At 39.2% G+C, this 17,217-nt stretch overlaps 1 protein-coding gene across 1 annotated transcript in view; it reads left to right on the top strand.

The window, feature by feature from the left end:
- LOC129238782 (uncharacterized) overlaps positions 1-17,217 on the top strand; it is a 78,854-nt gene that overhangs the window by 22,497 nt on the left and 39,140 nt on the right. Inside the window, exons 3-5 of the mRNA XM_054873959.1 lie at positions 6,296-6,666; positions 9,009-9,256; positions 10,904-11,006. Of these exons, the coding sequence (XP_054729934.1) occupies positions 6,296-6,666; positions 9,009-9,256; positions 10,904-11,006 (722 nt within the window). The remainder of the gene's footprint in view (positions 1-6,295; positions 6,667-9,008; positions 9,257-10,903; positions 11,007-17,217) is intronic.

Genomic DNA, 17,217 nt, shown 5'->3' with positions numbered 1-17,217 from the left:
AACTGGAAAAAATATAAAAAAAAAAACAGATGTCACTCTTCCTAGTAGCAATGCATGCGTACACATGTGCAAAGAGGTGTCACAAACATACTTTACGCCGCACGTGCGCGTACTTACGTGAACACATTTCCCCTCAACAATGTGACAAATATTTAACTGACACTGGTAAGACAACCAAATAGCGTGCGACACAAACAGCTCAACCAATAACAACCTCAAAGTAGCTGAGCAGGCGAATACAAGAGGGATAGCCGGAAAAAAACAGAGAAAGAAGAGACTAAGCAGACGGATTTACCGGATACAGAAACAAACACTCTGGCATCTGTGGCGGCGGTCAGCTAGAGCCAACAGATGACTGTGCGCCCCGTTCCTCCATCCGTCGGTGTTCGTATGCAGCTGTCTGCTTTGCTAAAGCCTTTTTTTCGACCAATTTTGCCATATGTGCCACCCTAGTCACTGCTGCTGCAGCTGCTCATATCCATACATACTCGGGGCGATTTGCTGCCAAGAGCCAATTTGGTGTTACCACTTGTAACACTTTGAGGGGCAACAAATTTCCCACTTAAACGGAACTGACGCGTTGCGGCAGCAGAGCGGAAGACAAAAGCAAAAATCGCAATTCACACCCGGAAAAAAACAACGAACGAGCAAACAATGGCAACAGTGTCCATTAAAACATACTAACAAAATGAAAGACAAAAACAAAAACCGGCAATGCTTCACCTCAACTGACCTCAACTACACTGTGACTCGTCTGCGAATGGCGGCGATGAGGTCATGCACCGGATATGTTGTGGTCTGCATAGGACTGGTCAGAGCACTGAGCTACTGAACACTGCATTTTCGGTTACTTCATATGCGCGTACGGTTCTAATATGCCGCTATAAAGTACATAGAAAACAGCAGTGTGAGTAAAATACAAAAAAGGCGGCACCTAAACCGAACCGGTGACCAAGAGGAACAAGTGGCTGCCACTAATGCCGACATCAAGTGGCGCGACACGACGCGTGCCGGTGACAGTGGCGTCCAAGGTGCCAGCGGATGCTGGATGGCGGATGAGAGCAGTGGCACTTGATATGCTATGGCCACTTCCGTTTGGTCTGTTGCATGCCACAGCCATAGCAGGGGTGCGCCCGCGCGTTCGCATTCTGACATACTTCAGCAGCTGTAGCAACGGTCCAGCTTTGCTGTGCGCTTTTAGAAGCCACTAACAACAACCCTTAACACATTGAACGACTGAGGCATTTGGTTGGAGTTTTTATTTTAATTTTTTATTTTCTTTCACTTTTTTTGACGTTGGTCAGCTTTTACTTCCTTTAAACTGACGCTATTCTTTATGCAGGTGGCCCCAACTGGTATTTAGATTTTGAACAATTGATTTTGTTGAACCAGAAATTTAGTTTGTGGTTAGACATTTACAAAATTAGCCACATTTCGCTTGAATCAACTTTGATCAGTGGGCGAAAGAATGTTTGGTTGAGAATAAGCATTTCTACCAGAAAATCATCCTTTCAGATGAACCTCATTTCCTCCCCGGCGTTTAAATACACATATTAGCAAACCGAACTCGCGCATTCCCACAATGAGGTTTGCTTGGTCGCGCTGCATCATTGGACCACTGCGTTACAGTAGATTCCTTCAATTCGTCAAGTGTTAGCAAGCGGCGAATAGATGATGAACTGGATTGAATGAATGAATTGTGTTGGCAGCACTGGAAAAGTATATGCAGAGTATTTCTCTGAGCCCAACTTCCTCGATAAATTTTAGTATTTGTCTTGTTTTATTGAGTTTTACTTCCTCCTCTGGTAAACTACAAGGTGAAGTCCAATATAAAAAAGACAGGAGATTTGTTCTGATAACTTCGAGTTTATTTATTCAAAATAGTCCTCTCTAGCCTCGATACACTCTTTTGTGCGTTCTAAAAGCTTTTCGAAAAAGTGTTTCAGGTCATTGACCTGAATGTTCTTCAGGATGTCGGTACAAGCCTTTTAGATGGCCTCTATGGACGCATGACGTTTTCCTTTCATGGCTAAATGCAATTTTCCGAATAGGTAGAAGTCACAGGGAACCATTTCAGGCAAATATGGTGAGTTATTGATGGTTAACTGGAAGTCAGCTAGGGATGTAACCTCCAACGCACTAACTCATTAAAAAGATGGCCCCTTCAAAAACATTTTTATGACGCCAGTCTTGTTTATTTTGGACATCACCTTGTATATTTACCCAAGTGTTACTCCCACTTATGCATCAGTGTTGGGCATGATTCCCGCGCATGTTTGACGCTTTCATCTTCCCTTGGAGTATATTCCAAGGTCTGTAAGGCGATAATTTAATCTGCAACGCTCTGTAAGAATTCATGTGATGATTCTAAAAGTATTCGTATTTAATTCCACACAATCTTTAAATGGTCTGTGGCTGGTGCAAAAACAACAAAGCTTCAGACTTTCATACATCGCTGCCTCAGAGTCATCCTATGCACCCGATAAGTGGGTGTCAAATGTAAGCTTCTCACCCGAGGTGGGCAAAGGCATGTTGAAATTAAAATTTGCGAGCATGAATGGAGATGGATTAGTCATACTTTGCGAAAATTTCCGACTGACATCAGCAGAATGTTGTTTGTCTGGAGTCCACAAGGCGAACGCAGTAGAGGTCGACCCAAGATAATTTGAAGACGCAGCCTGTACGATGATTCACGCTAGCTGATGACTCGCGGACATGGCCGCAAATACAGCTGATAACCGGGAATCGATCCCAATGGAATGAATTCGTTTCGGTACTTTACGCAAATAATATAATAATAATCTTTAAATCGGCTTAGGTTAAAGCTATTTATGATTGTCTTCGATTGCGATGAAGCCGGTAAATTATTCCAGTATGAGATCTTCATTTCCTTTCTCAATGTCCTGAATAAGAGAGGGGAATATATCCTTTCCTCTTTTCATATTAATTCTTTTGCCATTTAATTTCCAGTAATTCCTATGCACCCTGAAATGCATAGAAAACGTAAACGATTGTTCTGGGCTAAGATACTCGGCCTGTTACGACATAGGTGAAATGGTTGAGGTGCCGGTCTGGCTGACTGTTAAGACATTGTCACACCAGTTTTCATATAACCTGAAAAGACTTGAGCGCCTTGATTGCTGCCTGGCTATCAGTAAGGTTAGCTATGCTTATAGTGTTATAGTTGGATTCAAGTTTGAGTTTTTATATCAAAGTTATAACTCACAACTTAATGAGACAAACAAAAAACAGAAAAATATTTTTTTTGTGTAAAATGTCACCTTAACAACAAGCATAAACTTTAAATTGTTTGATAATTTACAAGAGATCGATCAATACAACCATCTACCGAGAAAAATATAGATTTCTTTTTCGTTCATACAGGAAAACATCGCTTGCTTTAAGCCAATTTACACGATGACTTTTCACCCTGAGTGGAAGGTCAGGCATGTCGGGCTTAGTGGCACCCTGAGTGGAAAGTCAGGCATGTCGAGCTTAGCGACAAAAAGTGTAGAGAAATTAACCGGGTAGGCATGCACGCACGATCAGCGATATCGAGGGGTTTTTTGATATTTTGTTTTGCATTTTGCAAAGGAATTATCAAAGAAAATTGTCCGCTTAAACCTCAAAAACACACAAGGAAAGCCGCAAACAAAAAGTCATCGTGTGAATGCAGGAAGATTTTCGGCGACTTCTTTACAAGAAAATGTGAAAACAAAACCCAAGGTGAAAAGTCATCGTATACATACATTGGTTCTTTAGCTCGTACGTGCGATACTCGCGATCTGTCAACAGCCTTTGCGTTTGCGCTCTTTTCTATGTTCTTGTTGACTGTAGACTAAAAACTAACAGTTGGAAGGTGTGTGAACACCAAAGGAGAATTTGCAAAGTGGAAGGAACAAAAGTTTCCCTGGTTTAATGAAACTTGCCAAATATCAAAAGAGAGAGTTAAGTTAGGTTAGCCTGGTTGGCAATAAACGTTTTGGTCCCTAGCTATATCAGATGGAGACCGACCTGTATGAATACTGAAAGTAGACGTCATATAGGATGTCAGCGCTTTTGGCGAATCTAAGCAGAGCTGGGAGATCCGCTTTTGAGGCATACAAACAATGGGGCTTCCAGGCATTTTAAACACGTTTTTAATAATGCCGGACAGACGCACAGAAGGTGTTCTAAAGTTTCCTCAACATCCTCTCTGCATTTCCTGCAGTTGTCCGTGTTAGCAATCCCTATCTTGTACGCATGTGCAGCCAATAGATTATGACCTGTTAGCATATCAATAATAGCTCTACAGGCCTTTCTCGAGAGCGTAAGTACGAATTTAGTCATTTTTTTGTCGTTAGTTCTACACATAAGTTTTGCTATTTTGCATGTGGTTAGATTAGTCCACCTAGCTTCCACTAGCCTTTTCATGTAGTCGTCCATTTCGTTGTATATTGTATTTAGCGGTTTTGTTATGTCGTTCTCTTGTTCAAAAGGTAATCTAACAGTGCTTTTTGCTATCTCATCTGCTATTTCGTTCCCCATAATGCCGTTGTGACCAGGTACCCAATAGATATGCAGCCTACTATTGGCGGCTAGCCTTTCTATGGCCTCCCTGCTCAGTCGGACGTTTTTGGACTTAATACAATATGAGCGTATTGCTTTTATTTCTGCTTGACTGTCCACGTATATATTAATTGTTGAGTTCTTTCTAGTTCTAGTGTAGGCCCACAGCAAAAACTTCCGCTTGGAAAATACTGCTGTAGTCCGACAGCTGGATAGGCTGCCTTATCCCTTTTGAACAGTAAATGCCCACTTCCACTACGTCAAAAGTTTTAGAGCCATCTGTAGAAATGTGAAAAGTCCTATGGCCAGGCTTCATGCCTTTGTACCATCTCTCCTCTTCAATTGTAGTACGAAACCTTCTCTCCCAATTAAAGTACGGAGTCATGTAGTCTATGCAACCTGAACCCTACTTTCCTATTGAGCTGTGTCCGAACGTTCTACAGGTGAATTCTCCAGCAGCCACTAATCTCCTCGCGGATTTCGCTGCCAGGCTTTCCGCCATAAGACCAATAGGTGGAATGCTGAGTATCATTTCCAACGCCGCCGTTGGCGTGGTTTTCATAGCTGCTATTTATATATATTATCATACATTTATTCATTTCGAAAATGCAGAAACTAAAGAGAAGGTAAAAACAGGAGCATTGACGAGGAAATAATTAATTTATTCATTATTATAGTCGCACAATGTGGCAAATCAAAAATCAGCTGTTTACGGTTACGGCGAAAAACCAAAATTGAATTGAACTGTACGTTAACGGTTATGACTTCGACATTATGGCATGTCATCTCTAATCAAGGTTGCCCATAGGTTGATTCGATCAGCCGATTTTTGCGATTATGGTTGTGGCACCACTAATTCAACCCTTAGCTGTAATCTTACGCACTAGCGGCGAATCGTGCACGATAACTTTGTTGTTGCTTTCACATGTAAATTTTTCGTCAAGCGAACAGAGGCGAAACATAGCGATCAGTGAATTGGCGTCTAGTCTTGAGCCAGCCGGCACTGCTCCATGTTAACAGCGATTTTTTATTTATCATCATTGAATAGAGAGACATAAACGACATTTGCTTTCAACAGTATGGCGCTACGGTCTACACAGCTAATTTTGCATTTGATGTTTTGCGCACTCCCTTCGAAAATCGAATGATGTCCATTGACCGGCTAAAGCAACGATTTGACTCACCGTCTTTTATGGCGCGCCGTTCAAAATAAATGATACCACATCCAACCAAAGGCAATTCAAGAGTTGAAAGATGACACCGACGTTGAATTTGATGCGTTAAGCGCCGAGGCCCGTGGAAATCTACTGGAATATGGATTTGACAAGATGCGCTACTGCTGTAAGGCGAACTGCGGAAGTCATTTGAAGGAAATTGCATTTCGTGTTTAAATTCAAAATTTACGCTTTCCAGAGAAAAGAGAAATATTATACAATGAAAAATATGTTTGCGCCTTTTATTTATAGCCAAATCAAATTCCAAACGCTGCATGAACTAGCCTGCAGTTGCTCTTATTATTCAAATGTAGCCTACTTTATTTATTTATTATTATTACTTCATTTTTTAATATCCTTCCTTACATACACTTTCTTCATTATACTCATTACGATTTATTATATGTTGTTATATTTTTGGATATCACTTTATTTCATTTGGTTATTTTATTAATTGTGTTTTAATTAGTTGCATTTACTTTTGTATTTGATTTCATGCCATTTAAATATGTTTCATTTTTTCCTACGTCTAGAATATACGGACGGGCCTAATCATTATTTTGGCGCCACCATTGGGCGGGTGTGCAATGTCATTTCCAATTCTCATTTCTACATCTACAACAGGCACATAAGGCTTACGCGAAATTTTGGTCCACATCATCTGCACGGTGGCAGATCTGGTTTCAATAAGATGTGTTGGAAACTATTACACACGCATTCCGATGGTGTCACTTTTTTTCATATTTCACCTAACGGTCACGAGGGCTATCCGGGTGAATTATATTGCACCGTACGTTACTCGCTAAGCGACAATGGTTCCGTAGCTATTAATATGACAGCAACAACAAAAATTACGACAGTGGTCAATATGACAAACCATACATATTTTAATCTGGCCGGCCATGTGAGTACACCTCGGAGTAAGTGGGTGAACGGGTGGATTAGTTAAGCTTAATAGGTAAAACGAAGGATAAAGGAGCATACCTATCTTTAGCTTTGTGGTATGTATGTTTGTGCGAGCGAGTAAAAAGGCTTCAGGGCAAGTACACCATAAGTGACGCTTGTCGCAAAGACAACGTGACTGCGTAGACACGTGCAAACACAGCGCGACAAAACGATAACACCTCAACTTTTTGAGCAGTTTTGATTACTTTTCTTATTTTATTTTGTTAATTTTTTTTTTTTTTTTTTTTGGTAATGTTCATTTCTATTTTTTAAGCACAGCTTCTTGCCTAACAAAACCCATATAAATCCGGATTACAGATCTCCTATGTACTTAGTCTTGCCATAAATTCTGTGACAAATTTTACAATGCGTACGACGAGAACAAATTCGCAGAAAAAAGTACCGTTATTTTTACTTTTGTCTGAAACCTTGTTTGGTTCAAACGGCTCGGAGAGGTCCTTCCCAATTCTGACGGCGCTGCTGATGTTGAGCAACGTCATCTTGCAAAGCCGTATTAGTTTTGTGGGGATCCCAAATTCAGACATCGGGGCATACAAGTAACTCCTTTCCGTACTGTCGAGTTCAGCTTTGAAGTCGACAAAAGTACGATGTGTGTCGATTCTCCTCTCATGGGTCTTTTACAAGATTTGGTGTATTGTGAATATTTGGTCGATGGTAGACTTTCCAGGTCTAAAGCTACACTGATAAGGTCCAATCAGTTGGTTGACGGTGGGCTTCAGCCTTTCACACAATACGCTCGCTAGAACCTTCAAGGTGATATTTAGAAGACTAATCCCGCAGTAATTGACACAAATTGCAGGATCGCCCTTTTTATGGATTGGGCAGAGCTCACTTAAATTCCAATCGGCAGGCATGCTTTCATCCGACCATATTTTGCATAGGAGCTGATGCATGCATCTTACCAGCTCCTCGCCGCCATGTTTGAATAGCTCAGCCGGCAGTCCGTCGGCGCTCGCGGCTTTATTGTTCTTTAGCCGCGTTATCGCTATTCTCACCTTGTCTTGGTCGGGTAGCGGAACGACAATACCGTCGTCAACGATTGGGGTGTCGGTATCTTCACATTCTCTGTGACATGCGCAGCTGTCACTGTTTAACAGGTTCGAGAAGTGTTCCCTCCATAATTTAAGATTTCTCTGTACGTCAGTCACCAGATCGCCGTCTTTGTTCTTACAGGAAAACGCCCCGGTCTTAAAACCTTCTGTAAGCCGCCGAACTTTCTGGTATAGTTTTCGGGCGTTGTTTCTATTGGCCAGCATCTCAAGCTCCTCGCACTCACGTATTTCGGCCTCTCGTTTCTTCTTTCGGATAATACGTCTCTCTTCCATCTACCGAGAGAATAATGAATGTCTATTTCCCCAAACTAATACACACAAACTACTAGATAATATTATTAGAGTAGCTTTTTAAACCCAATAATTAAATTGTGTATTTATTTCTAAGATATAAACTCGCCATTAAGATCGCTTCTTTCGAATGTTTACAAAAAAAAATAAAAACATAAACCAAGAAAGTTGATACAAGTCGACAGTTCCAAAGTACTAACCGACCTCGTTTATTGGGAAGCCAGCTTAAACATCGATTTAAATGTGAACCTTGAAATCCAAAGAAGAAACTAACTCACTTACAAGGGTAGTTCCTAGACTAAGTAAGTCAATGAAATGTAAAGTGCTCACTCAACGACCAAAAATGCACTAATACTTATAAAGTAAAATACTCTCGCATTGCGAGTCCTACTAAAAGGAGCATTCTGTTGATCATTTCCGGCAACTAGCGCTGAAATGTATGAGTCTTTCGGTGACATAGAATTATATTATGAATAAATATTCAGGCGTTCCGCGCTACTGGCTACGACTGCTCTCAAATGTTTCAAATGCTTCAGCCCATAGAGAATTCAATGCGGTGCCGTCGATGGTAATAGCAGAGGAAGAGAAAGGCAAATGATGAAAAGAGCAAATGGTGAAGGAATTGTGTTGACTTTGTGTGCCTAATTGGCGTTAGTTACCACAGGAAAGAAACGGTTAGTGCGCTTGGTTGAGGTCATCGGCAAAACTCGCTCAGGCAGCAGTTTACATACCTCACAGCTATCAAACTAGCATGAAATTCAAAATAAGCGGTCTTCATGGAGAATTTTTTATAACGTACATACATATATAATAATATTCATAATATTTTCTCTCTTTCTCTCTCTCACCCTCGCACTCTCTCTTTCTGTCTTTGTGAACATGCATATATTCTCTCCGTAACTACTGTCATGCTATCAATGACAACAAACGCATACAGACTGCTGGCAAAGAGGGCCTCTATCAACACCATGTCACGATCCTTGCGAACGAAATGATCCAAACAAACAGCGAAAAGATTCCCACTGGCATTATTCTTCCAGTGCGTTACACTCCTTTTGATTTTCGCTACGGAGAGCATTTAGGCAGATGTATGCGAGAATTACCGCAATCTATGGATGGTTACGATCAAAACTATTGCGTGTCACGAACTGGTAATAACTCTAACGAAGTGACACTTGCAGCCAGGTCAGTTAGCCATAAATTTATATTTATGTTAATTTATCGAAATGTCATATCAAATAAGACAAAAGTTGTGCAAAGTTTTAATTTAAGTAGGGACCGTAGTTATATAAAAATTTATTTTAAATTAATGTTTTGATATTTTAAAAAATGCTATAAAAAATAGTATTATTATTTCCGAATTCTTTCGCATTGCTCAGAAAATATAATTATATATCGAATTGTTTTTCGGTTTATTTTTTTTTTTTGTTTTTTTTTTTAACTAAAACTGATGTTTCGAGCCTTCCTTACTAAAAGTAAAACTCATTTTTCGTGCAATCCTTACACCCACTGCAAAAAATGATTATAGAAAATCAACGCATTTTTCGAACCACCTCAAATCCGCACCCTGTTATACCAAAATTCAACTGGCTTTAAAGGAACATGCTAGAAATTTTTCCAAAATTTGAAATTTTGATACAATTTTGTTGGATTTTTTTTTTAATTGCACCAAATTTTTTTCCTTCCAGCGACCCGCATAATTTAACCTAAATGAACTCATTGTTGCCATCCTCTTGATATGTAGATCTATCGGAATAACGTGTCTCAGTGCGTTCAGAGCCTTCCTAAGGCATAATCCGATTACACCGACTGTTATTGAACAGCCTGATTTTTGTATTCTGCCAAGTAATTTGATGTTGTATTCTCTCTGTAGAGCTTTCCACCAAACTACCGAGCCATACGTTGAAATTGGTCGTATAACCGCCTTATACAATAATGTATACTTGGGTTGAAGACCCCATCTTCTTCTTAGCATAAGTTTAGAGGCAAGCGAATTCTGGTTTCTTTACCCGTTCTTCAATGTTTAATTTTCAGTCAAGTTTGGAGTCCAAAATTACCCCTAAGTACACGCACACGCACGACCCTACATTTAGTTAGAAAATATTTGTATGGTAAAAAGAACAGGGATGCTTTAGGGCTTTGCCGGAAGTTATTAAAATTTTTCTCGCCATAAAAACCATCCTTGGGCTTCAAGGAACATTTAAAAAAAACAGTTGTTAAGATTTGTCCATGCGTTGTTGAGTTATGCGATTACCAACACATTTTCCGATTAAATTTTATGTGATAGATATATTATTTAATTATATTTGACTTATTTCAAGTATATTAAATTCCTTTATAATTTTCTTATCCTGCAAATGTGCATATCCTTTATATATATATATATATATAATTGGCGCGTACACCCTTTTTGGGTGTTTGGCCGAGCTCCTCCTCGTATTTATGGTGTGCGCCTTGATATTGTTCCAAAAATGGAGGGACCTACAGTTTCAAGCCGACTCCGAACAGCAGATATTTTTATGACGAGCTTTTTCATGGTAGAAATACACTCGGAGGTTTGCCATTGCCTGCCGAGCAGCGACCGCTATTAGAAAAATGTTTTTCTTAATTTGGTGTTTCACCGAGATTCGAACCTACGTTCTCTCTATGAATTCCGAATGATAGTCACGCAACAACCCATTCGGCTACGGCGGCCGTCCTTTAGTACTATTTAAAACTTAAATGTTTTCTGTCATAATATTTTAAACATTTATAATAACTAATATTTTTAATTAAAAACTTACCGAGTTTCGACTTCAGTCAATTTAATGTATATTTATTTTTTGTTCTTAGAGTCGTCCATCCACCATCCGGCCGTTGGATGGAAGTTTTCAGCAATCAACCAGGCCTACAATTCTACACCGCCAACAATTTACCCAATACTGAATTGGGCTCGGTAAGTGTGAACAAGTATAATATGATAGTATAACAGTACAACCGTATGGCAGTAAAACAGTATAGTAGTATGGCGGTATAACATTATAATAGTATAACAGTTTGTAATACAACATTATTATAGTATAACAGCTTCCAGTATGACCCTAAAAGAGTATAACAGTTTAAGAATATATCAGTATAACAAAAAATGTCTGCAATAAAAGCGCTCTATACACGCAAATCTGTTTCTACGCGTAGATACGTTCCTTAGAAATGCGTGCAAAAAAAGATCGTGTAAAAAAATACATCCGACATATGATAAATTTTCGGATGGGTTAGACAAATTTAAAAAATCGTGTAAGATGAAAAAATACCAGTCTACCGGTTAGACGCGATAGAAGTGAAACCTTCCGTAAAACAAACTGAGAGAGAATGAGACGAAAGCAGCATTAGGAGCGGGATAATTATAGGTTCATTATAATATTGCTATAAAGTTCATATTTTATTTTCTTCATTTTATTATTATTCATCCTCAATGTTTTCAATTTTAACAAATGTTACGAGTAGCTTATGATAGCTAAAATATGATACAAATGCTTTGGTTTCGATGTTGTCAACATATCTTTGAAATACCGCGTCAATTGTTGTTTTTGATCGTGTTGTCGATTCAGTGCGATTGTTACACATTTTTAAATTGAATGTTGTTGAGAAAGTCAATTAAAGGAGCCGCTGTGTCCAATGCAAAATTTACGTTAAAATCGCCACTTAAAATCATTGGAACTTTATTCTAAGTATCCGCGAAACTTCTGGTGTATACTTTATTAAATTTTCGTGAATGAATTCCGTGATGGTATTTATTGATTGATTCGGTGAAATATAAATTGCCACAATTAAAACTGTTTTTCCATTGCTCAATCTGGTTTCGCATGTACATATTTCTCCCACTTTAGAGAGCTGAACAGACAGTGATTCTAGTTGATGTGCATTCAGATCTATCTGTGGAGTTACAATACGAGCACCGTCATTTTGATTGTGGTATATTGCAACACCCCCTGCAACTACGGTAAATATTTAAAAATGAAAATATTTACGAATATAAAAATACGGACGCAATACAGCACACGCGGTTGCTATTATGAGCGTCGTAACTCGTATATTACACAGACGTACTAACATACACACAAACATTCGTAGGGCGCTTGGTCTAAGCAAGTATTAGGTAGTGTAGTATAGGTATACATAATGCCTTCTCGCTCACCGTGGCTCCGTAATTCGCAGGCGCGCACACATACATAGCATACATACAAACATACATATATATGACGCTTGAACTAAACACCAAAGCAAGTAATAGGCAGTGTAGTATACATACTACAATACTCACTATACTAGCGTGGCTCAGCAGTACGCAGCCACACACATATACGTATATCAACATATAACGCTTCGTAGCCAAGAGTGTCGCTTTTTCGTTTCATCGAGTCTCAAATCACTCCCAACGATTCTAAAGAAATTTTCACGTCAAAAACTCTAACAGGGGCCATGACAACTACCCCAACTGCTGGCATGGAAGCGGTTTTACATCTACCACCGCTGCCCTTCGCAATACAAGGACGCTGCTATGCCAGCACTCTCCTTTCACATCTTATTTGTATACTCGTACTGCTGACACTGCGAATTAAATATATTCTGTGTGCCTCATATTGCTGATGCTGCGCTTCGGTTACGCAAGTTCATTGGGTGTCAATTGCATTGCAGGTGAATTTCCTGCACCTAATTAGGCGCGTGTTATGGAAGCGCGGTGTCGGCATATTTACAATAGTCAGTGTATTAGGAACCGTATTAACTTGTATTTAAAAAAGATTACCCGCAGTCATTATTTTTCCCACATCCTTCACATTGTTACTGCTTGCTTTCATTGTGCTCTCAACCAACGAAATCTTCCAATCGAACGCAGCAAGAGCAGCAAGCAATTAGCTGGCCTCCGTACCGTGTCCGGAGGAATCAGTCAAGCAGAGATGGGGGGAAAAAACAAAAGAACTCAAAATGCCGATGCAATTGCTGCATAGCTGTTAAGTTGAAGTGGCAACAGCTGTTGCAAAAGTGCAGCAGTGGACTGCCGCGAAATCATAGCAGTGAAAAGAAAGTGGCGTAGGGGGTTTTGTGAGTGCAATAGTTTTGTGATTGCAGGAAGTGAAGGGTAACATAAGTGAAATTGATTTAATTAAAGGTACAACAAAGAGCAGAGAAAACACGTCAGTTTATTACTTAGAAAAAAAAAACAATAAATGTAGTCAATAAAGGTATTTGTTTGTGCCCATATTGGTAATTATAAAAACAGACTAACTCCAATTAATGCTATATGCCCACGGCGCGCAATTGGCTCTCGTATTCACTTGGCAATTACACTTTGAATTGCTTAGGTTCGGTTAGGTTGAGTGGTCTGTGCCTTCTTTGAACCAATCTATGGCCTTAGGAAAAATGATTGAAGTGCCAGTTTGGTACTCCTCAAATAGCACTCAAGCGCCGTTCTGATACCATTATGAGCAAATGCTTTAATGATTTTTTTTTTTAATTTCGGCAACCTTATTTGTGAGAGCTCTTCAATATTGTCAAGAAAGGCGAATCCAAGCGTAGAAAGCCCTTTTCTATATAGAGCAAAGCATGTACACAGAAGGTGTTCGACGGTTTCCTCCTCTTCAGTATCTTGACAGCTTCGATAAATGTCATTATGTGGTACCCCAGTCTATTTGCATGCTTTCGAATAAGATAATGCCCTCTTAGAAGCCTTATCGACATATTACAATTCTTGATAGTCGAAAGCTAAACGGCAATCCATCAGACTATATTACCGCTACCCTAGACTTCAAACTAGAATTTAAGGTAATATTTCCAACGTGAAAGGAATGGGAGTTAAAATTAGTAGTCAAGGAAGATACCATCGCACTTTACACCGATGGATCTAAGAAGGGTTGCGTCATCGGCGCTGGTGTATATTGGACAAACCTCGAAACTTCCAAGTCCTTTCGCGATTTCTCAGGATAAGGGAAGCTGCAAAATAATCAGAAATCATTCACAACAACTACTACAAGCACGTATTTTTTCAGGTAGTCAAGTAGCCATCTTAGCTTTAAAGTCACCAACAGCCAATGCAAAAATAGTCAGACAATGCAAAGAAGAATTAAATGTCTCAGCACGCACGACAGACATCACTCTCATCTATCATCTGCCAAATCTGATGAATACGGCGGAAGTGAGAGCAATTCGAAGTTCAATTCATACCTACAGCTTTGCCATTGTTTTGATTGACTTGTGACACGGTGCGCTGTCTTGATGAAACAATATTTTTTTCTTTGACATATACGGACGTTTATTTGCAATTTCGCCCTTTAACCGTCCCAAAAACGATGTAATATTCAAAGATGGTATTTCTCAAGAGAGTCCATGAATATTACACCACGCACATCCCCAAATACCGAGTCCATAAACTTTCCAACCAATTGAAGTGATTTCGATCGTTTTGGACGAGGTTCACCAGTTGTTGCCCGCTCGGATGATGATTGTTTTGATTCCGGAGTGAAGTGATGCATTCATGTTTCACCCATTGTCGCATATCGACGCAAAAATTTCGATTCATTACGTTTAAATATGGCCTGCTCGAAATCCTCAACACGTTCTTTTTTTAGTAAGTAAGCAAACGCGACACCCACTTTGAACTGAGCTTTCTCGCAGCCAAATGCTTATGCAATATAAAGCTAACACAACATTTTGATATCTTTACGATGTCAGTTAACTCATGTAACTTCACCATTCGCCCATTCAACACGATTTTATGGATTTTTTTGATGTTTCCTGGTGTCTCCGCCTCATTTGGACGTCCATCGCGTTGTGCATCATCGGTGTCTCTACGGCCATGTGTGAAGTCAGCATACCATAGTTTTATAGTTGATTCTGATGGAGCGGAGTCCCTGTAACACTATTCAAACCATTGAATGGTGTTTTTTCCATCAGGAATCAAAAGGCAGTGTAAAATTAAAACACAAAATTCTTTTCGATCCAATGTTTTGAAAATATCAAAAGTAGCGTCACTCTTAGCACAATAACTTACAAACTAATGAATAGACTATCATGAAATTTAACAGCTGTCTTTTTAAGGTTAGTTCTAACTGAAATCTTTTTCAAACTGAATGCAGTAAAATTAGTGTTATCTATGGGGTAGGCCCAGGATTTTTCATCCAATGTATTATAATACTATCCTTAACTCGGCCGTCTATAAGTAGTAGGATCCGATGCGATTTACATGTGGTGATATATGTCTATTTTATTGAGAACATTTAGGGGAAAATGTGTAGAACGTTTTATTTGGCGTAATATAATATTTGGCGCAGAAAAAATATTCTGAAGTTAGTCCGCTGTTATTATAAACGGCACTTTTATGGGCAACGAAATATGCATGCAAAAGGCAATGAAACCAAATAATTGCCCGGCTCAAAGTACAAAAATCGCTAACCATAACAAGCAGCAATGCCCGTAAAAATGGCAGCAAAAGCACCAACTATTTAAGTACGTTTTTTACACAGTTTCCCTGTTTGTTATTAAAATTTTTTATTGCTCCTTGTTTGTTGTTCTTTTCATTTACATGTTCGTACAAACATACACGTTTACGTATGTACTATATATGTATGTAGCTATGCCATGCAATATTAGTGACGACGATATTAGCGGAAAATTTTGCTCCCACGATTTCGGGATATTCTTTAAATAATCCCTAAATCTTGGGTTCTGTCACGGTCTTTATTCAAGTCAATGGTAACACCTTTACGGACTAGATTTATAGGATAAAATAATAAAAACTTAAGAGCTAAAATCAGTAAGACTCAATAAGTGACTTAAACACAGACCTTCAGACATTGGCATTAACAACTTAAGATCAAGACTACTAGGAAGCCGTTTAAGCTCATCAGGACCTCTTGTAAGAGCGACGAAATTAAGGTAATTAGATCTCAAAACTTCAACATAAAATGGATTATAAGAGCGAAGTATTCTACTAGAATCATTGAAACCTAATCGGCCAAATGAGTAGATTTGACCAGTCAATGGTACCGGATATTATATCGTACATATCATAAACATTAAGCTTTGAACAAGTCGTCAGATCTGAAGTGATAAAACATTGATATGAAGCACTGTGGGATGGCAAGGAACTGCCAAAGTGTAAAGTTTGAAGAGCTAAACGTACAAACTTGCGTTGAACTCTTTCAATTCTAAAAGAATGTGAGGAAATTGTACATTGAATACCAAATGACGGAAGCGTACTCCAACTTCGAAAGGACTAAGGCATTATAGAAGATTTTTCTAGTGTATGAGCTCTTAAAATCACTACAGGGTCCGGCACTAGAAGTGTAACCAACTTCATCGAGCCAGGCATCAAGGTAAATGCGAAATATTATCGGGAAAGTATTCCGGAGGTTGAACCAAGAATGGCTAAAAAATAACGTTCCGAAAAAAATAGTCACCAGTATCGAGGCGCTGAAAAATAGCCATTGTCTGCGAGTGGATCAAAATACCCGCAAGTCACATTCGGGCAGCTTACGACTCGTTTCTGGACCATCTCAAGGCCATAGTCAAGACAAAAGGTGGTCATATCGAGCAAAAGTAAAGTGAGTCTTAATTTTGTGTCCGATAGGGGGGAGATTCTGCGAAAAAGTTTCAAGTCGTCTGCAAAGTATAAATATTTCGAATACTTACATTAATGAAAAGTATAAACAAGACTGGACAAAGAATGCTGGCTTGTGGTACCCCAGAAATAGATACAAATGCATGCGATTTAGTATTCCCAATTTTAACAAATAAGATTTTATTTGACAGGTATGAGCCATAAAAGAAAAATTGAGTAAAAGAATAGATTTTCAAGTCTCCAGAGGAAAATTTTGTACTCGTGTCAAATGCTTTCGAAAAATCGGCGGTGTTAACATGCGGCCTACTCTTTAACTCAGAGACGGAGTACTGAGAAAAAAGAGCTAAATTTGTAAGAGTAGATCGTCCACCAAAAAACCCATGCTGACAAGGATCAACTAATCCTTTGATAGCAAAAACTAGCTCTTTCTTGACCACTCTCTGCAGAAGTTTGAAACAAGTTGATAATTTAGGTATAACACATTGGCTGAAAAGCCACGGGCCTAACACGAAGATGGCACTAGTTGTATTGCATTCACCTCTTTTCCAGTTAA

Source organism: Anastrepha obliqua, chromosome 2 (genome assembly GCF_027943255.1).
Source record: "Anastrepha obliqua isolate idAnaObli1 chromosome 2, idAnaObli1_1.0, whole genome shotgun sequence".
NCBI classification, from domain to species: Eukaryota; Metazoa; Arthropoda; class Insecta; order Diptera; family Tephritidae; genus Anastrepha; species Anastrepha obliqua.
This window is presented reverse-complemented; position numbering and strand designations above follow the sequence as displayed.